We start from the raw sequence: 21643 nt of genomic DNA on the forward strand, positions 1-21643 counted from the left end.
CAGAGGGCAAGTAAATTCACAATATGAGAGCATAAAATAAAATATAATAGATACACTTCTTGTGTTGCAATTAACCAAAAAAACGTCATGATGTCATGAGCGCTTGCAATGCATTGACCAAGCATTAGTGTCTACATTTATGTACTTGCATAAATATGTTTCTGGCCAAAAACAATTACATTTAAAAATCTTAATTTAGAAAAGCCTCTTATTTAAAAATTAAATAATGGCCTTCTCAAAGAACCTTGTTGAAAAACAAAAACTAAGAGGAAGGTGAACTGTGTGTTTTGAGTACAAGTCAAAGCAGGGTCGGGTGCGGTCGAGAGGCAGCAAGCAAACTGTCAGCCAAATGTCAGAAACAACCCAACAACAGCCTGGTGTTCCTTGTGTGTGTCGCACAGGAAGAGACAGGTAGGCAGTGTGTCACACCTTCCCACGAGCAGTAACGGGGCCCCACGGGGCTACACCTGTGCTCATGAAAAAAAAACGAAGGAGCAATTTAAGTCTTTTTGAAAACACCCAGAGCATCTCTGGACTGATAACATTCACGCTCTCCTGAAGATATGTTAATTTACAGGGCGGAGCAGATGAAAAGGGGCGGTCTCTCGGCATCAATCAGGAAATAGATGCTGCACAAGAGCATTTTGCCGAAGAGACTCATTCTCCTCCCCAGTTTGTGAATACTTGAACATAGTTATTGAATATCAAGTCAAACGTGAGCGGCGCTCTCTGTCTAGCATAGTGCTAACATGCTTTCTGGGAGAGATTTACTGAAGCCCATGCTTACCAAATACTCAAACATCTCTCTTTAAATCTACAGTACAACAACAACATTAAGGAAATACAAATGGATAACTTGTCCAACTAAATGTACCTAGTGCTTTCCGATCAGAAAAACTTTTTGGCTTTTAAAATGGCTTAGTAAATACACATCTGTGCATGGGCAATAGACGTTGCAGGGCACATTTGCAGTTACAGCCCAGCCAATTAAAATGAAAACTGCAGCATGGCAGAATCTAAACCTCTCTGTCCCAATGCTCGCTTTTATAAAACAAATGTGACCTCCACAACTATTAAGCACTATTCACATTAACGTGTGGTGAGGTCACTCCGATGTAAGGCCATAAAAGTTCAAAGGTTCATGCTTTGAGGTACGCAAGCGTTCATTCCTCTTTCCGAAATCACACATCAAGTCATCACGCACACCAAATAAAACACCACAGCATCACGTCATATTTACACGCAAATGCAAGTGAATACACATATACATACACAATATTATTCATATTGTGCAGGATCATTTCTGATCGGTTTTACCAAAGAGATTTCTCTCATGTAATTCCTTTTCAAAGGATAAATGTTATCATAACCCACAAAATAACACATTCTCAAGATCTGCCATCGAACTGGCAGGCAGAGTTGCTCTTTCAATGTGGATACACTTTCGAGTCGGCTTTATGAACAATTTTTCAGGCCACCCTAAACCTCAAGAACCTTTTGGTCCATCTCAGGAGCTGAATGGTGGAGAAATCAGGACTTTGCAGAAGACTTTTGTTTTGTTGAGGGATCTCACTTTTCTATGCTAAACTTAACAGGTACAAGATCCAGGCTCCCATATGGCTTAACAGATGACATAACAACCGATGCAGCATCAATGCTATCATGCTAGCCAACCTCCGAATGGATCCAATCCAGTCAGAATTACGTATGGGGGATGGCTGTTTCTTAAGAGCTAAACAAAAACACAAAACACTTGAGGTGTCCAATTTCTCATCCACTAGGATATCAATATATCACGTGGTGCTGTTGTTAGCAGCCTCTTGTGATGTGCTTAGTGGCAAGAGCGCAGTTTAGTGACGATGACGGCAGCCAGCTGCTGGGGATCGGTCATGTGAGGGTTCTTCTCCATGACTGAATGGACCACATACGCCGGGAAGATGTTACAGAGGTTTCGGTAGGTTTGATACTGGTGTTCTGGAATAGGGTGCCGCTCTTGGAGTTCCCCCACTAGCCCACGAGATATGGGCTGTGGAGGCGGCACGCTATCCCACGGTGACCTCCAGATCTGCTCCATCTTCTCGGGCATGCTGCGGACCATCACCCTCTCACAACAAGGCATAAGTCCTCCCGTTAAACCATAGCCTCCGTAGCCGTAGGGTTCGTTACCGCATGGCAAAGGGTCCCAGCTGGCATGCTGCTCTCGACAAAGAGGCGGTCGGCGTTGGCGCAGTGGGTTGCTCTCGTAGAGCCGCGAGTCAGAGATGCTGTCCATGCGAGTCATACCCAAGGATCGACCCTGCTGTGAGGGGTTGGCGGAAGGCAACACATTCTGGGTGAGTGGAGGGTAGTCTCCTGGGCAGCTGGAACGAGCACTGACAACCTGGTGTTGGGAGTGAGGTGCAAGGTGGGCGGAGGATTGCTTCCGAGGACCCGGTTTGGGTTCATCCGTTCCGTAGCTCTGCACACGTGTCAAGGCCTCATGGTGGAAACCGTGAGAAAAGGCTTGAAGGCGTGTTTGTGCCGAAGATTGGTTCGGAGTCTGCGAAGGTGGCCCTTTCATGCTGTCGTCCAGGCTGCCCTCCAATGAGTTGAGGTACATCTCTCCACTGTAGGACGAGAAGGAGTCCGACGAATGGCTTCGGCCGGGTTCTGGGCACATACCTGGACCTCTGCCAGGATATCCTCCACCCACACCTACAGGATCTGACTGCTCAAGACTGCAGAAACTGTCTTGGAGGCTCATGGTGGAAAAGTCACTGAGCATGGAATAGTAGCCGTGGTCGCTTACCACAGAGTCGTACTTGGGAAACGGCTCACCGTAAGCCACAGATGCGCCCTGGCTATTGGTGACTAGGATGGGAGGATATTGGATGCTGCCCGCATGCTCAAGTGAGCTGTGGGTAAAGTGCAGAGACCCTGGAACAGGGCTGCTCGCAGAGCGCGTGTTCAGAGCGCCCGCTGCATGACTTTTTGTCAATGGCATAGTTGGAACGCTAAGCGCTGACACTAAAGATGGTACTGAACTGGCCTCGGCCTTCCGCGTCGGACAAAGTCTCTCTTCCTGCTCACACGCAACCGACCGGATACTGGGGTCAGATTGGCGCTTGGGTGCCACTCGCTTTGCCTCTGAGCTATTGTCTCCCTTGGCAGAAGAACCAGAGGTCCCACATTTTGCAAGTGCCCCCTCGCTCATTGTTTTTACAGCGGAGAGTTTGGCGAAGGCTCTGAGCTCGTCTGCAACAGCCCGTAGTGGTTGGTTGGCTCTTTCTGGGTGGTAGTACTTGCACTTATGGCCGTACGTGCACTTCTTACCTGTGATAAAATCAACAGTGGCAGTTGAGCCAAAATTGTTACTTCTGTTTTTTAAAACACAGATATATATATTTTTTTAATCACAGTATACTGAAAAAAATTGTTTTATTCCAACTGGAAATTTCAAAGCATGACAATAACCTGCATGAAAATGTATCTAATATATTTATTTATGTTTTTAATATGCTGTGATGTTTTGAAATAAAGACATAAATTAATTCCCTACTTTTGCTGTACTGACCATAAGGACATGGCTGCTTCTTGTGCTCTGGAACCACTGGTCGTTTGCGGAGAAAATTTTCCAGACTGGGTCCGTGTCTGCCTAAAGGATCATCAGGAGGCATAAACCTACAAAACAAGCCAACAGAAAAAAAATAAGCACAACTATGATATGAATGATTTAAATCTAAAAATTATTTTATGAAACAATATTGCTAATATTATAAATATGAGGTTTTGTAAAGATTATTATATAAAAGTAGGGTGATATTTTCTTCTGTCTTAAATTCTTCATTACTTGACGCCACTGTATAAATATTAAAATAAACCAACTGGAGTACTCTGCATTCACAATAATAATAATAATAATAATAATAATAATAATTCTTCATTACATTTATAGCGATTTTCTGGGTACTCAAAGCGCTTTACACATGGAAGGGGGAATATCCTCAACCACCACCAATGTGCAGCATCGACCTGGATGATGCGACGGCAGCCATATTGTGGCATAATGCCCACCGCACACCAGCTTATTAGTGGAGAGGAGACAGAGTGATGAACCCAATCAGTATATTTGGGGATGATTAGGAGGTCATTAGGAGGCAAATTTGGCCAGGATGCCGGGGTTACACCCCTACTCTTTTTCCAAAGGACATCCTGGGATTTTTAATGACCACAGAGAGTCAGAACCTCGGTTTAATGTCTCATCCGAAGGACGGTGCTTGTTACAGTACAGTTTCCCCAGCAACCTAGTTTTCCCCAGGAGGTCTCCCACCCAGGTACTGACCAGGCACTGCAGATGCTTTAGGTCGGTTTCACACCGCACGTGTAAACAGAGCAGAGCATATTTTTTCGGCACCCATGTTAACAAGTTTTCACACCGCACGCAGAGGCAGCAGGAGCATAGCAGAATCGGCAGTGCTGTGATCGTTTTGCAGCAGAGTCTATTTTTGCTGTGCCGATCACGCTGAATCAAAACCACGGTGCATTGTTCTTGATCGACATAGACCTGATTAACATAAAAAAAATCATGTAAGTGAGGTGTTTCGTGTTTCACTATTAACATATGACATTCAGCGCTGTGAAAAAGTTAAATACTTGAAAACACATCATTGCCAGGAGTTTTTGCCCAAACTTCAAAGGCCTATATAAATGATTAAAACTAGAGGTCGGTTTTTTAAACTAGAGGTATATCTTAATATTAAGATTACTTTTATCAAGTAAACTAGCTATATACAGCATGCTATATGCATATGTGTGTGGGACAGAGGGAAACACGGTCGCAGGGTATGCTGCCTATCATAAATCAAAGCACATGTCAGACAGCTGTCGGAGAAGAACACCGGAAAAGGTGACAGAATGGACGATATTCGTCTGTATTTGCAGTACACAAGCCGCGGTTCAGCTCAGCGCCACAACCCGCTCTGCATACGCATAGCATCTGCGCTGCCTCCACACTGCTTGCGCATCCAGTGTGAAACAGGAGTTACACAGCACTACTGCATCCGAAAGAGAGACATAAAAATGCACATTCTTGTAATTCCTACATAAATCTAAAATTACTTTTTTGGGCAAGTAATGTGTGGCTTTAAACACATAATTGGGAACAAACAATTACGGGCCTTATCATGGGACCTCAAACTTCAGCAAATAAATCAGGAAATTAATTAAAGCTTATTTACAAAATAGAACAAGTGACTTGAGAGTTGAAACAAGTGACAGAGCAATAAAAATGAAAGAAGAAAAACAGAGAGAGGGAGAGAGAAAGAGGAACGCCATACGGGTGCGAGGGTGGAAAGCAGAAGACGCAAATAAGTGAGAGAGAGAAAACCCCGTCACCACGGTAACTGTGGGCGAGCATACTTGTCATTGACGAAGCTGTACATAAGGAGTCGGTCCTCAATAAATTTCTTCCACTCCGGTTTCTCATTCTGCAGGTCTCTGTAGTTATCGTTGGACACGATGATCCCATCCGAGTCGCAGGCCAGCTTGACAATAAAACGGTCATCGTAGCAAACCACTCGCCGGCCTTGAACTCTCCGAGACGGTGTGAAGACGAGGATCTTTTCCTTCTCTAATTTCCGTAGGATCTCCTGATCTGAGGATGAGGGTGACATCACACATCATCACTTCCTGTGACCTCATGCACAGACATACGCAAACTTGAATAAACATCACAGCACAGATGGACGATCTCACTGGACAAATGGCATCTCTTCAGAGACATTCATACAGGCAAATAAAAATGTTTCTTGATGGTAAAACACACTGAAAAGGTTCACTGTATCTAACAACAAGGGGTCAAAAGTATAATCTAAATTAAAACCTGAAAACAAACAATGTTTTAGGATTTTTAAACATTTGAAACAAATAAATATTATGAAGTAAAATAATTAAGAATATTTCTAGGTCACTAATGAAATGCGCAAATCTGTGAAATTTGCACCAAAAAAAAGGTCTCAAAGCACAAGAGGCTATGTGGATCCTTCTCAAATCATGCTTGAAAACATGATCATCGTAGACTGGGTAAACCCAGCGATTTGATTTCGCCCTGCAGCTCAGACTGGAAACCTGTACATTTTTCTATCCTGCTTTCCATTACAAATCTGCAGGGACCAATCACAAACTGTCTTATCCACCTGGCGCGCCATTGGCGGGTTTAACACGATGACGATAGAGAAGCGACATCAATCCAATTCCTTTTAACCTCTCGACGATGCTCAATGGCTTCTTTAGTTTAGCAAACAAATCGCTCGCGTGGGTGTAAATACCATTCACTTTCAGTTTTTTTTTTGCACAACTTGCAAAAATCGCTCGATGCCATTGCTGCTTCTGCAAATCGCAGATCAATGCTACAAACGAAAATGTTTTTTGACACGTTTCCTGCCTGGAGTTTTCACGTAGCTCTGCAAAGTACGTCACCCAGATCGTTGGTCTGATTGGTTTAAAGGACTATCCAATTGCGTACAGAGTCATTTGAACTATGCCCGTTGATCACGCCTCTTGTGCAGTAGAAAATACAGAGCAGACTCCCCAGAATAATGTTCAATCTTAAAAGACTGGTGATAGCCAGACTAGGATCATCGGGTTTTTAAAAAAAACTTCTGGAGACAGCAGCAGGAAAACAAGGACGAACAATATTAATACATTCAGAATTAAACTTTTCACTCAAATTGCTATACTTATAATTTTACAACTATATTAAATATATTAAACTAGAAAAAAGAAATTAAAGCATTTAAACTGGTGATCTCAGATTTTTTGACTCTGTATATCCACACATACTCGAGTGTTAACTCGTCATAGGAACATTGTTTTCTGCAGGTTCCTTTCACTTCTGTGGTACCTTTGATTGGTGCATCAGGTCTTGACTGTTCTTTCCTCCATGCCGGGACGAAAACTGTGATGTCTTTGTGGCCCTTCTCCAGGAACCAATCAACAGCCAGTTGAATGCCCAGGCATGAGAACACCTCTTTGTTTCCATGGCTACAAAATAATATTACCAACGTCAAATTACACGCATGCAGACATACACTCAATTCACTCACTGACTGAACATTCCTCAATACTAAAAGCATTTCAAAACAGGAACTTCAAGATAATTTCTCCAAAAGACATCCCGCAACAACATACATTTCAGAAGTAAACAACAATAGTCATAATATGGTGACTCTCTAGTTCACGGTTTCCCAGGTTGTGACTAATTCTCTCATCAACATGTTCACAGTCCAGTGCCTTAAAGGAATAATCCACCCAAAAATGAAAATTCTGTCATAATTTACTCACCCTCATCTCATTCCAAACCTGTATGCATTTCTTTCTTCTGCGGAACACAAAATAAGATATTTTGAAGAATGTCCATTTTGGTTCCAATTGACTTCCATTGTATTTTTTGGTCCAAATAATGGAAGTCAAAGTGGAACCAAAACTATCTGGTTACTAACATTCTTCAAAATATATATTTTTTTACATTCCACAGAAGAAAGAAATGTATACATGTTTGAAATGACATGAGAGTAAGTAAATTATGTCAAAATTGTCATTTTTGGGTTACTATCCCTTCAAAGTCAACATGAAATCAAAATTGACTTCAGACGCCCGATATATCAGTAAAAAATTGGTTATCATGCAATATTAGAGATTTTGTAATTCATTGGTATCTGTCTCAAAATTATATCCATTTTTATTATGCATTATAATGCATATAATGTTGTGATGCTTAAACTCACTTATAGCATTTAAAACAACTGATTTAAGATGCTAGCTTTTTGTTTTTAATCATTTTAATACCAGACATTAGATAACATCCAAAAATAATTCGGTATCAGACAGATTTTTAATATCGGTACATCCCTAAAATTGACCCATTTACTTTCAAAATAAACGAAAAAGCATACGTATGCAGGTGTTGTCAGCAATTACAGAAATTGTTTGTTTTTAAACATGCAGAAACATGAGTTTGGTTCTCATTAGAATTTACCTCATGGCAACATTGGATCCATCAATCACAATTGGTCTGAGGTTCTCATACATGTCTGACGAGTCTTCTTCCAGTGATGCCTCTGGGCTTACGGCTTCTTTGGCTCCCACCGCCCGTGGTGCTAAACTGGCAGTGCCTACTGCTGCCTGGCTCTCGGGATCTCCTTTATTCCCAAGCCGCACCAGCTCGGCCAATAAATCATTGATTAGCGCGCTGGTCCCCAGTTTACCCAGCACAGACTCCACCTGCTCTCCGGAGTAGCCCAGTTTTAGAGCGAAGTCCATTTTGGATTGGTAATCTCGGTCGCTGGTTTGACGTAAGGGCATTTGGGCTGAGACGGGCGGAGCAAGGGCTCTCTGGGAGGGGTCAGTGCGGGTGTCATCCGAGCGTAGCTCCTGCAAGGTGCTGCTCTGGCTGAAGCTGGGACGGTCCAAACAAGATGAGCGGCACAGCTGCCGGTGAGGTTTGGTTGCTACGAGCGGGTCCCGCCTCCTACCCGTCGGTCCATCTCCTGAGCCCGCTGTGCTGACTCCTCCTCCAGAACTCCCGCTCCGCGACCGCCCCTCTCCTTCGCTCTCCGAACTGGTCCCCTCTTCCCCAGCTTCTTCATCCTCCTCCTCCTCTTCTTCTGGAGAGTCGTGGCCAGCAGCAGCCGGCGAGGGCTGGGGGTCGCGGCAGCCGCGGTGCTCCATCTTCAGGCGCTGCAGCATAGCGCACGCAGCTGTTACCTGCGCATGACCTCCCTGAAGCTCCAGTGCATGGTCCCTCACCTGCACCACGGCGCAGCTCTCGTACTCAATAGCTGCGCGTAGGGCATGCAGTCGCCGCTGCAGCCAAAGAGTCAAACGCTCACGGTGTTTATGAACAGGACTAATCAGCGACACAATGTACTCCTGAGATAAAGAGAAAAGATTATGGATAGATCATTTGCCTTGGTATTAAGCCATTATTATTCATTATTATTAGAATGTACATTCAAATACTTTATGTGGGCCAACTTCATGCCCATTTAAAAAGAATTTAGCTACACATCCAAACCAAGCTGAGAACTCTTCTTTTTTTATACATAAAACGTTAATTTATATTTCATTATAATAAAAAAAGACAGAGATGGCCTATCACCAATTATAATCTTAATTATGTATTCACCTATTTGCTCTCATTTCTTTCACTGACAGAAAATAAAAAAAATAAAAAATCAAGGGTTCAATCAAACAATACATTGACTATGATTCAAAGGATGCAGGAACACCTTGCTCTTCTCACGTCTCAGCTCACCAAACACTGTCTGTTCATTGTTTGTTTTTTTATATATAATTACTAAAGCTTGAAATGACAGTGAAATCCAAATTACAGCAGTATAGATGGGCAGGACAGTACAGAAACAATTACCTTATGGCAGACATAAGTTTACCTAACGTTATATCATTTTTATAGACTGCTACTTGTTATCAGCAAGAGTGCGTTAAATTATTTATAATGGTTCATTTTTTTTTTTTAAACCGCTGCTCTTCAAACTTCCTGTTCATAAAAAAACCTGATTCTGAACAGTATATTAGCAGGGCTGCCAACTCTCACGCATTGAGCGTGAGACTCACGCAATTGACACTTTTCACACGCTCTCACGCCACACATCCATTTTCTCACGCACAGAAAAATTGCGGAGCAAAGAGGTACTTTTAATATTAAACTAATTCTCAGCTCTTAGATTCCGTCAATTTTATTACGAAATTCAGACAAAAATACGTTTGGCGCTTGTAAATGTGACGTGACAGATCGCTGAGCGCCTCAGTTCAAGTGCACGTGAACCGATCATCTGTTACTTTATTATTTAAAGACGCAGTACAACTTACCGAAAGTATACATAATATCGACCAATTAGTGTTTTTCAACCACGGAAAGAGGTCAATATAACAGCAGGAGAACAATTATGTCACAGAACGTTACATTTACCTCAGGAAAGCCATTTAATGACCATAGCATGTTAATTAAATAGAAAAAATAGCTAGAGAGGAGATTTTGCTGAGCACTATATTACATTTTTATTATATTTTTACTTATGTCATTAAATAATTGTTATTATAACAAAAACTGCATTATATTTAATTTAATTTGTTATTTTTAACCTTTAATAATACCAGCAGATTGGGCCCTCTATGTTTACAGCATTAGGTGAGATTATTTTTTTAAATAAAATTTTAAATAAACATGTATCCAAATTAGTCAATATTGAATCAAAATCGGAATCAAATCACAAGAATGGAATTGAAATCTTGAACTTTTTGTCAAGCAATAATAAAAACTGTATCCTACCAGTCATAAACATTGTAACATGTTGTCACTAAACTGCATAAAATTCTATTTAGTTACCAAATGTTTTGACAATCATAATTACACTTATTGTGATGCAATATTTGTTTTTACACCCCCCCCCCCCCCCCCCCCCCCCCCCCCCCCCCCCCCAAAAAAAAAAAAGAAAAGAAAAAAAATCTCACTCCAAGCTAAACTCAAAAGTTGGCAGCCCTGTATTAGAAAGATTTCTTACGGATCTTGAGGCCAAAGTGTACGTCGGTTTCTTTCTTTCTTTCTTTCTTTCAATCAGAAGCTTTCTAAGTACACTGCGCGAACACAGTGCTCGACACATGCGCATTAGAAAGAGGCATCCTTTTCTGCGATATTTCTCTCCAAATCTTATGAACGATAAAAATATCTTTGTACTCGTTTAAACTAGAATTGTGGGGTATCACTTACACTAGCACTCGTCAACGCGGGAGTCTATTGTTGTTGCCGTCTTACTCTTCAGTCGTTTGTGTTGTTCTTGTTCTGTCTCCCCCGTTTCATTCCCGACAGTGAAACAACGGACCGGGCCAGTGTTGCCACCTTGTGGGCAAATGCTGCGTTCAAGCCATGCCGTAATTACCGTAATTACTAGAGGAAAAGTGACAAACGACAACTCGTGCCGTTACGTTCTACTCGGGGCTGTTCACATCCTCGGACTCGGAATTAAACGGTTCTATCTATTGCCTTGCCACCATAGATTGCCACACTATCAACGCCAAAAATGAATCTGCAGCGGTAGGTGGTACAGCGGCCACGTGGTACAAGTCGGAGCACCCAGAAAATACCGAATTTACAAGAGTTCTACGAGGACGTGAACACTTTTTATAGATCGGTATCTGGTAATTACGGTAATTCGGATATGGACGCATTCAAACTAATTTGTGCAAAAAAAAACAAAAGCTGATGCTTCGCGCGCAGTGTACGCATACCCTAGCGCAGGGGTTTTCAAATGCCATGGACCATCAATATATGATCACTTATCACCCTCGAGTGAGGGACCCCATCCTAAAATTTCAAAGGCATCTTTCTTTTATAAACACCCAATTTATACACCGATTTTATTGTTACATTTATTATACTTTTCAACTCACTATATTAATTTACTGTTAAATGTATTATTTGTTTATTTAATTTTAATGTAATTTTTATTTGTGTATTATATTTATTTTTTTAAATCTAATTTAATAGATTAATAACTGAGTCATATTTGTAATTGATATTATTATTTTTTTTATTTAAATAATACATAATAAAGATGCATTTTATTGCTTTTTTTTTTTTCTGTTTTTTTTTTTATCAAATTAATGCAGCTGTGGTGGTGAGCATAAATAAAACGTTATAAAAATGTATACTGACCCCAAACATTTGAACAATAATGTGTACAAAAAATGTAATTTTATACAAAACATTTTTATTCATCGTCTTTTTTATAACAAGTTTTTTGTAGTAAAGTTTTGCATGACTAAAATAAATTGTTGGGTCTGCAAAGGTTCAAATGTATGGAAGCTTGTTTCCGCCACAGAATAAAAAAAAGGATATTGCAACTTTTTTCTCGCAATTCTGACTTTTTGACAGAATTGAGTGATATAAACTCGCAATCCGAGTTATAAAGTCAGAATTGCGTGATATAAAATCACAATTGCGAGTTATAATGTCAGAATTGCGTGATATAAAATCACAATTGCGAGTTATAAACTCAGAATTGCGTGAAATAAAATCGCAGTTGCGAGAAAAAAGTCAGAATTGTGAGATTTAAACGCAATTGTGAGTTATAAAGTCAGAATTGCGTGATATAAAATCACAATTACGGGTTATAAAGTCAGAATTGTGAGATATAAATTGCAATTGCGCAAAAAAAAGTCAGAATTGTGAGATCAGAATTGCGTAATATAAAATCATAATTGTGAAAAAAAAAGTCAGAATCGTGAGATATAAATGCAATCGCGAGTTATAAAGTCAGAATTGTGAAATATAAACTCGTAATTGCGAGAAAAAAGTCAGAATTGCAAGATATAAACTCCCAATTGCGAGTTATAAAGTCAGAATTGTGTGATATAAAATCACAATTGCGAGTTATAAAGTCAGAATTGTGTGATATAAAATCGCAATTGCGAGAAAAAAGTCAGAATTGTGAGATATAAAATCGCAATTGCGAGAAAAAAGTCAGAATTGTGAGATATAAAATCGCAATTGCGAGAAAAAAGTCAGAATTATGAGATATAAAATCGCAATAGTGAGAAAAAGTCAGAATTATGGGATTTAAAAAAAATTGCAATTATCTTTTACATTTTTTTATCCTGTGACAGAAACAAGCTTCCATACAAATAAGCTTTTCATTAGTGGAGTCAGAATTGTGAAATATAAACTCGTAATTGCGAGAAAAAAGTCAGAATTGCAAGATATAAACTCCCAATTGCGAGTTATAAAGTCAGAATTGTGTGATATAAAATCACAACTGCGAGTTATAAAGTCAGAATTGTGTGATATAAAATCACAACTGCGAGTTATAAAGTCAGAATTGTGTGATATAAAATCGCAATTGCGAGAAAAAAGTCAGAATTGTGAGATTTAAACGCAATTGTGAGTTATAAAGTCAGAATTGCGTGATATAAAATCACAATTACGGGTTATAAAGTCAGAATTGTGAGATATAAATTGCAATTGCGCAAAAAAAAGTCAGAATTGTGAGATCAGAATTGCGTGATATAAAATCATAATTGTGAAAAAAAAGTCAGAATCGTGAGATATAAATGCAATCGCGAGTTATAAAGTCAGAATTGTGAAATATAAACTCGTAATTGCGAGAAAAAAGTCAGAATTGCAAGATATAAACTCCCAATTGCGAGTTATAAAGTCAGAATTGTGTGATATAAAATCACAATTGCGAGTTATAAAGTCAGAATTGTGTGATATAAAATCGCAATTGCGAGAAAAAAGTCAGAATTGTGAGATATAAAATCGCAATTGCGAGAAAAAAAGTCAGAATTGTGAGATATAAAATCGCAATTGCGAGAAAAAAGTCAGAATTATGAGATATAAAATCGCAATAGTGAGAAAAAGTCAGAATTATGGGATTTAAAAAAAATTGCAATTATCTTTTACATTTTTTTATCCTGTGACAGAAACAAGCTTCCATACAAATAAGCTTTTCATTAGTGGAGTCAGAATTGTGAAATATAAACTCGTAATTGCGAGAAAAAAGTCAGAATTGCAAGATATAAACTCCCAATTGCGAGTTATAAAGTCAGAATTGTGTGATATAAAATCACAATTGCGAGTTATAAACTCAGAATTGCGTGAAATAAAATCGCAGTTGCGAGAAAAAAGTCAGAATTGTGAGATTTAAACGCAATTGTGAGTTATAAAGTCAGAATTGCGTGATATAAAATCACAATTACGGGTTATAAAGTCAGAATTGTGAGATATAAATTGCAATTGCGCAAAAAAAAGTCAGAATTGTGAGATCAGAATTGCGTAATATAAAATCATAATTGTGAAAAAAAAGTCAGAATCGTGAGATATAAATGCAATCGCGAGTTATAAAGTCAGAATTGTGAAATATAAACTCGTAATTGCGAGAAAAAAGTCAGAATTGCAAGATATAAACTCCCAATTGCGAGTTATAAAGTCAGAATTGTGTGATATAAAATCACAATTGCGAGTTATAAAGTCAGAATTGTGTGATATAAAATCGCAATTGCGAGAAAAAAGTCAGAATTGTGAGATATAAAATCGCAATTGCGAGAAAAAAGTCAGAATTGTGAGATATAAAATCGCAATTGCGAGAAAAAAGTCAGAATTATGAGATATAAAATCGCAATAGTGAGAAAAAGTCAGAATTATGGGATTTAAAAAAAATTGCAATTATCTTTTACATTTTTTTATCCTGTGACAGAAACAAGCTTCCATACAAATAAGCTTTTCATTAGTGGAGTCAGAATTGTGAAATATAAACTCGTAATTGCGAGAAAAAAGTCAGAATTGCAAGATATAAACTCCCAATTGCGAGTTATAAAGTCAGAATTGTGTGATATAAAATCACAACTGCGAGTTATAAAGTCAGAATTGTGTGATATAAAATCGCAATTGCGAGAAAAAAGTCAGAATTGTGAGATTTAAACGCAATTGTGAGTTATAAAGTCAGAATTGCGTGATATAAAATCACAATTACGGGTTATAAAGTCAGAATTGTGAGATATAAATTGCAATTGCGCAAAAAAAAGTCAGAATTGTGAGATCAGAATTGCGTGATATAAAATCATAATTGTGAAAAAAAAAGTCAGAATCGTGAGATATAAATGCAATCGCGAGTTATAAAGTCAGAATTGTGAAATATAAACTCGTAATTGCGAGAAAAAAGTCAGAATTGCAAGATATAAACTCCCAATTGCGAGTTATAAAGTCAGAATTGTGTGATATAAAATCACAATTGCGAGTTATAAAGTCAGAATTGTGTGATATAAAATCGCAATTGCGAGAAAAAAGTCAGAATTGTGAGATATAAAATCGCAATTGCGAGAAAAAAAGTCAGAATTGTGAGATATAAAATCGCAATTGCGAGAAAAAAGTCAGAATTATGAGATATAAAATCGCAATAGTGAGAAAAAGTCAGAATTATGGGATTTAAAAAAAATTGCAATTATCTTTTACATTTTTTTATCCTGTGACAGAAACAAGCTTCCATACAAATAAGCTTTTCATTAGTGGAGTCAGAATTGTGAAATATAAACTCGTAATTGCGAGAAAAAAGTCAGAATTGCAAGATATAAACTCCCAATTGCGAGTTATAAAGTCAGAATTGTGTGATATAAAATCACAACTGCGAGTTATAAAGTCAGAATTGTGTGATATAAAATCGCAATTGCGAGAAAAAAGTCAGAATTGTGAGATTTAAACGCAATTGTGAGTTATAAAGTCAGAATTGCGTGATATAAAATCACAATTACAGGTTATAAAGTCAGAATTGTGAGATATAAATTGCAATTGCCCAAAAAAAAGTCAGAATTGTGAGATCAGAATTGCGTGATATAAAATCACAATTGTGAAAAAAAGTCCGAATCATGAGATATAAATGCAATCGCGAGTTATAAAGTCAGAATTGTGAAATATAAACTCGTAATTGCGAGAAAAAAGTCAGAATTGCAAGATATAAACTCCCAATTGCGAGTTATAAAGTCAGAATTGTGTGATATAAAATCATAACTGCGAGTTATAAAGTCAGAATTGTGTGATATAAAATCACAATTGCGAGAAAAAAGTCAGAATTGTGAGATATAAAATCGCAATTGCGAGAAAAAAGTCAGAATTGTGAGATATAAAATCGCAATTGCGAGAAAAAAGTCAGAATTATGAGATATAAAATCGCAATTGCGAGAAAAAAGTCAGAATTGTGAGATATAAAATCGCAATTGCGAGAAAAAAGTCAGAATTGTGAGATATAAAATCGCAATTGCGAGAAAAAAGTCAGAATTGTGAGATATAAAATCGCAATAGTGAGAAAAAGTCAGAATTATGGGATTTAAAAAAAAATTCAATTATCTTTTACATTTTTTTATCCTGTGACAGAAACAAGCTTCCATATAAATAAGCTTTTCATTAGTGAAGTCAGAATTGTGAGGTATAAAATCACAATTGTGAGAAAAAAGTCAGATTGACCAAGCTTCCATACAAATAAGCTTTTCATTAGTAAAGTCAGAATTGTGAGATATAAAATCGCAATTGCGAGAAAAAAGTCAGAATTGTGAGATATAAAATCGCAATAGTGAGAAAAAGTCAGAATTATGGGATTTAAAAAAAAATTCAATTATCTTTTACATTTTTTTATCCTGTGACAGAAACAAGCTTCCATACAAATAAGCTTTTCATAAAGCCTTTTTAATGTTTCTTCTTGTAAAATCTAACACACGTAAGTTGGCTCTGAGCTTCTTCTGTTTGTATACAGCTAACTCATTATTTTATCTTTATTCAAGTCAGCCAAATTATAAAGGTGAGCATTTTCATAGAAGACAATCGCAATGACGCACGTGCCCTTGTGTCACAAGCTGCTCCAAATTATGTGCTGTGAGTCATGGAATATAGATATAGATATGTTAGGCTGTATATGTATATGTTGTAAACAATTTAAATATGACAAAAAGAGAAGTTACTTTGGGTGTGGTGTGACTATGGTTGAACTTCCTTGAGGGGAAATGACAGTGTGGTAATGAACTTCAACTCAGTTTAAAAAAAAAAACATTCTCTTTTCCTTCAGCAGATTCCTGCACATCTGCCATAATTCTCTGCCGTTTCCAAAAACTTATTTAACTAAAGTTTAAACTAGTACATTTTTGACAAGTAAATATTGATAATTCTATCCAGTTCTATCACAGTCGATACGCATCGTCTAATATGTGTGTGTATGTGAATCTGCGTGTGCATCTCTGTTTGTTTTTGTGTGGGGTGAGAGGGATGTGTGTATGTGTAGGTTGAGAGTGTGTGCGTGTGCATGTGCGTGTAGAGAGAAAACCGATAGCACCATCCAGCTACGAGAGGCTCCTCTGCGCTCATGACACCGGTTGCTTAGCAACGCAGCCCTGTCATCAGCTAACTGCTTTTTAGCAGTCACGACTAACACAACGCAGTGTTCTCTGGGAAAGCCTGGAACACACACACTCAAACACACAGTGCACATATTACATTTACACCGCTCGAAGAAACCATACACTCCTTAATGGGCAAAGCCGAAAATGCACGTATAAAGAAGCACACATGCATGCTTCACTAATAAACACCTACGCGCAGAACTGGAGCTCTCCTAGCACATGCGACAGCGAAAGAGAGTGAGAATGAGAATGAGAGTGTTTGTTTGCATTTGAGATGAATAATATCACTTTAAACTGACAGCGTATACAATCTTCCCTCTCTCTCTCTCTCTCTCTCTCTGCAGATGTGCCGTATTGAAGAATTTCCTCCCCAGCGTGACATAGCTGCTGTTCTGAGTCGTGACGCTGACTCCAGCAGCATGTTCCCCTGGGCACTGAACCGCATCGTCTGCGCTAGCAAGCCACAGGCCCCAGCTGAGGATCACAGTTCTGAGATCAGCTCCACCACAGCAGACTGAGAAGCTGTTCTGAGATCAGTGAGATAGCCTGCAGTAAACCGGAAAGATTTTTAATAATCACTATAGCTTGAACAGAGAGTTGCATATTATGGTATTACAGGACAGTAGAGAACTCAATTTACCTTTACATAGTAGATATACGTTTTTGTTAACATCTTCACACATGCCACTGTTCTGAATCTTAAAGCAAATATTCTGAGATGCTCTGTGATACCACAGGTTTGTGGTCAATATGGTATTATAATAATATTTAACATATTAATAATTATTATTTAAAAATATTAAAAGGCATCCATATAATAAAAAATATTTAAATATAAATAATCACTATTGGTATTATTACTATTACTAATATTATTATTAAATATGAATACTTAATTATAATGAATTGTTTTAAAGTCTGATAATGATAATAATACTAGTAGTATTATTAATTATTATTGTTATTATTATTCATCATGAAGATGTTCACAGGCATTCAAAATAAAAATACAATATTTAAATATATTATTAATATATTTAAATATAAATAATTAATATTAATATTATTACTACAACTACTACTACTATTAACTATTAATAATAGATTATAAAGAATTATTTTTAACATCTGATAATGATAATAATACTACGGTTATTAATTATTATTACTGTTATTATTATTCATTATAAAGATGTTATAAGGCATGTATAGAATAAGACTAAATATAACAAAAATAATAAATAAATCATAAACTATACAAAATTGACTTTATTATATGAATCTGTATTGTTAAAACATCATGTGTTCTGTATGCATCAAGTTCTGCAGATCATCTGCATCATGCAGTCAGTGTTTGCAGTCAACCACAGCAGACTGAGAAACTGTTCTGAGATCAGTGAAACAACCCAAAGAAAAGCTGAATAATTATGGTATAGAGGTGAGTGGCCAAAAGCGTACAAATGAACACAAAGTTTTAAATAAAAAAGGGAGAAAAAAAAAAGATCAGCTGCTCATTCACGCACGCACCCATGTTCATTATGACGTAAATTGACGCTTTCTCTGTAAATTACCCGGCCAGCTTTAAGAACTGATCGGGAAACTGCTGCTGAGTGGGAGGGAGAGGTCTGTGTGTATGATGCACATGAAAACGCAAGGAAGAAAGGAGGAGAAAAGGTAGAAGCCTGCTCCTCAGTAAGAAAGCCAGATTGGATACAATCAGCCGTTTGCAAAGGCAAGACTTCATTTAAAACATAAAAGAGCCGGTGAACAAATACAGGAAGGCTCCGTACTCTTTCACGCCAAACACTTCACTGACTGCAGAGGGAAACTGCAGCATAGTGAACCAGAATGGCCAGCATGAACAAACAAGTGGCCCATCATGTGGGGGCAGCTTTTAGTGAGCCGCACGAGTGGACCACCGAATTTCATTTTTTTGTAAACACACAGCTCATATCTCATGTCCTAAAAATCACACAATACTCTGCGGCTCAAACAGCCGGCAGCAAAACAACACAAGTGCATTCAGCAGACGCACCACAAACAAGCCGGACAACAGAATGCATCCTCCTCTTAAAAGTCTCCCTCCTTCTCCTTTTCTTCCCTCGCTCTTCCCCTTTCATTTCTGCCTTGTTTTCCTTCTCTTTTTCCTTTCTCTTCTCCTCACCTCCTCCACAACACAGGCGTACAATCAGCAAGGCCACCATGCACTCGAGTGCACACACACAGGTTTATGCTGGTTTGTCTCATAGCAACAAGTGGAGTCTCTATGCTGGAGCGCATGGCTAGATGAAGCTCATTTGAGGCCCACGGTGCAGCTCCGAGCTCAGGCACTCAGTCTAAAGACAGTGGGTGGCAGCATCTTATGGTGCAATTTTGACAAAATAGTCAGCAGGAGGTGAAAGCATGCACTCACTCACTCAGAGATGCACAGACAGAAGGTCTCTTCTTACCTGAAGCTGCATTCTTTACTTTTTAATGCTTTAGGTGTATGCAAAAACACAAACACAGGCAAATGCAGCAGCAATAGACCTGTGCTGTGACACTGACATACATGCACAATGCCAAAAAAGTGTGTGTGTGCGTGTGTGTGTTTGTACCCTATAACTGCCTTGACTCTGTTTGGCCCAAGCAAGGACACCTAATTTCTCATGACCAGCATCCTGCAAGTGTAATGCTTACAGTGGATAAAGAGTAGAAAAAAGTTTATTATTGGATACCTGCCTGTAAATAGAGAAATACACCTTTTTAGGGATGTTTGCTGGGCCAAATGTTTAGGCTATAATGTCAAGTGTCAAAGATCTACTATTTGAGCAGCTCATAGGCCTACATTATGTTTTGCTCCGGCTCTAATAATGTCAACAGGTTTGTGTGAGAATCAGGTTTAAAGACAAAAGTAATAAATATGATTATATTCATTAAAAAAAAAAAAAGTATTCTGTCTATGATAGGTCCTCATTTGTAGGCTATAGCTTCAAAAGTCAACGAGTGCATGTTTGCGCGCCGCCTGTCAAACTGAACTCAGTAAATCTCTGTAAAACGTGAGTCGTGAGCATCAGTTCTGGTCGTGATTTAAAGATCATTTCGCCCCACCTGAAACATTTACAATGGGTGTATTTTACTTAATCATGTAAGCAACCAACAAAGTTCATAATTTGCCCATGAAAGTAAAAACAGACCCGAAATTGTTTTGAAATAATGAGCTTGAATGGCGATGTCGGTCGTGCTCGCGCGGCTCTCCTGCGACACACACGCTCTCTCTCACACACACATACTCACTTTAGCTTTAGTGCAGTCTTCTTCCGTGCCGTCCTCGATGTTTACGATGATACTGGAGCCGGCGTTGGGGATGTTGCTGCTGGACTCTGCGGTGCTGCAGCTCACTCTGACCCGGAAAACCCGCTGGATGTGCGGGATGCAGCGCTGGAGCGCAGGGCCTGCACCGGCGGGCGCGGCGAGCTCCAAAACCATTTATCAGACGGATAAATAAGCGATCACGACGCGCTCCGGAACACTGACAGTGGCACGCATTCGCCCTGCGTCCTGCTTCATGGGTGGAGCAGCAGGGGAAAGAAAGAAAGTCACGGGAGGATGCAAGTTTGTCTGCGGCCGAGCATAACGGCAAACGTACGGGACGCGCTACATAAGCATCTATCATCCATCTCCATCCCTCCTTCTCCTCTCGCCCTCCCTTCCTCACTTCCCTCCCTCCCTACAGCGGCCCCGACTGCACCCACCGCCTGCGCTTCGGCAACACGTCGGACGCCCCCTGTCGCTGCGCTCGGACGGGCAGAGCCGCAGAAAGTGCGTGTTATTGCTGCTGCCTCCGTTGAAGCACGTGGGTGGACGGGACTCTCCGGTAATGCAGCAACCGAGGGTTACAAATATATCGGACACGTTGAGCGCTGAAGGCGCTGTCCGATATGACCGTCAGACACCCAACTTGTTCAGGTTCAGGTTGATACAATATTCAGCTGTTGCTGTTTTTAAATCCGTTATAATGAAGTATCAGCCTAATGCTGGGCAGTATAGCGCGCCACGAATGCTTTTAAACTGTTTAACTACAATTCTCGGTAGATATCTATGGGATAACGTCGATTTATTTTTATTTTTTTTAAATGTCGCTTTTCAGTTGTAAAGGTCTGTTTAGCGATGCATTTCCCTTATAATAATTGACCTTTCAAGCCGCCTGCCTTGAAATTTCTGTTGTCTGTTTTGAATCAGAAGTGCGATGCCCGATTCGCGAAAAGAATCATTGTGAGTCGATTCTTTTTGATGATTTGCCTATGTGAATTGCTCAAGCGCGGTTCGCCATTCTTTCTAAATTGTTCGGAGAGTTCAGTCGCGAACTGAATCATTTGGTTCCTCGAAAACAGTTGGATTAAATAAGTTGATTTGCCTACAAGCAGTCGAAACCAAACTGCAAATTGATCCAGCTATCGTTTGCCAGTTATGATAAGGTATTGATTTCAAACTGGTTTTGAAGCGCAGCTAGTGTAGATAAAGACATTTGACCATCACAATTACACCAAGCACTTTAAGTATCAAATACCATGGAAAACCACTATACATGAATGGAAAATGTATCGTATACACTCGAGGCTTGTTAAACTAGTGAATTGTCATGTGAATGCTGCATGCACAGTAATTGGCAATATAAATGTTTTCTGTATTAGTTGATGTGTTTTTGTTTGTTTGTTTTCTAATAAAC

At 39.0% G+C, this 21643-nt stretch overlaps 1 protein-coding gene across 4 annotated transcripts; it reads right to left on the bottom strand.

Moving 5' to 3' along the window:
• Nucleotides 1-45: 45 nt before the first annotated feature.
• Nucleotides 46-20558, bottom strand: zc3h12b (zinc finger CCCH-type containing 12B). 4 transcript variants are annotated; one of them, XM_084414393.1, is made up of 6 exons: nt 20212-20558; nt 8015-8907; nt 6881-7020; nt 5398-5632; nt 3554-3660; nt 46-3312 (listed from the first exon to the last, which is right to left on the bottom strand). In XM_084414393.1, the coding sequence occupies exons 1-6, from the start codon at nt 20401-20403 to the stop codon at nt 1832-1834; spliced, it is 3048 nt and encodes a 1015-aa protein (XP_084270519.1). In that variant the 5' UTR covers nt 20404-20558; the 3' UTR covers nt 46-1831. The 4 variants fall into 4 exon arrangements, with proteins under 4 accessions (XP_084270519.1, XP_084270518.1, XP_084270521.1 ...); XM_084414392.1 differs by having other exon boundaries at nt 3539-3660; XM_084414395.1 differs by lacking the exon at nt 20212-20558 and adding an exon at nt 10766-11011 and having other exon boundaries at nt 3539-3660.
• Nucleotides 20559-21643: the final 1085 nt, after the last annotated feature.

This window comes from Rutilus rutilus, assembly GCF_951802725.1.
Source record: "Rutilus rutilus genome assembly, chromosome: 7".
In the NCBI taxonomy this organism is placed as follows: domain Eukaryota; kingdom Metazoa; phylum Chordata; class Actinopteri; order Cypriniformes; family Leuciscidae; genus Rutilus; species Rutilus rutilus.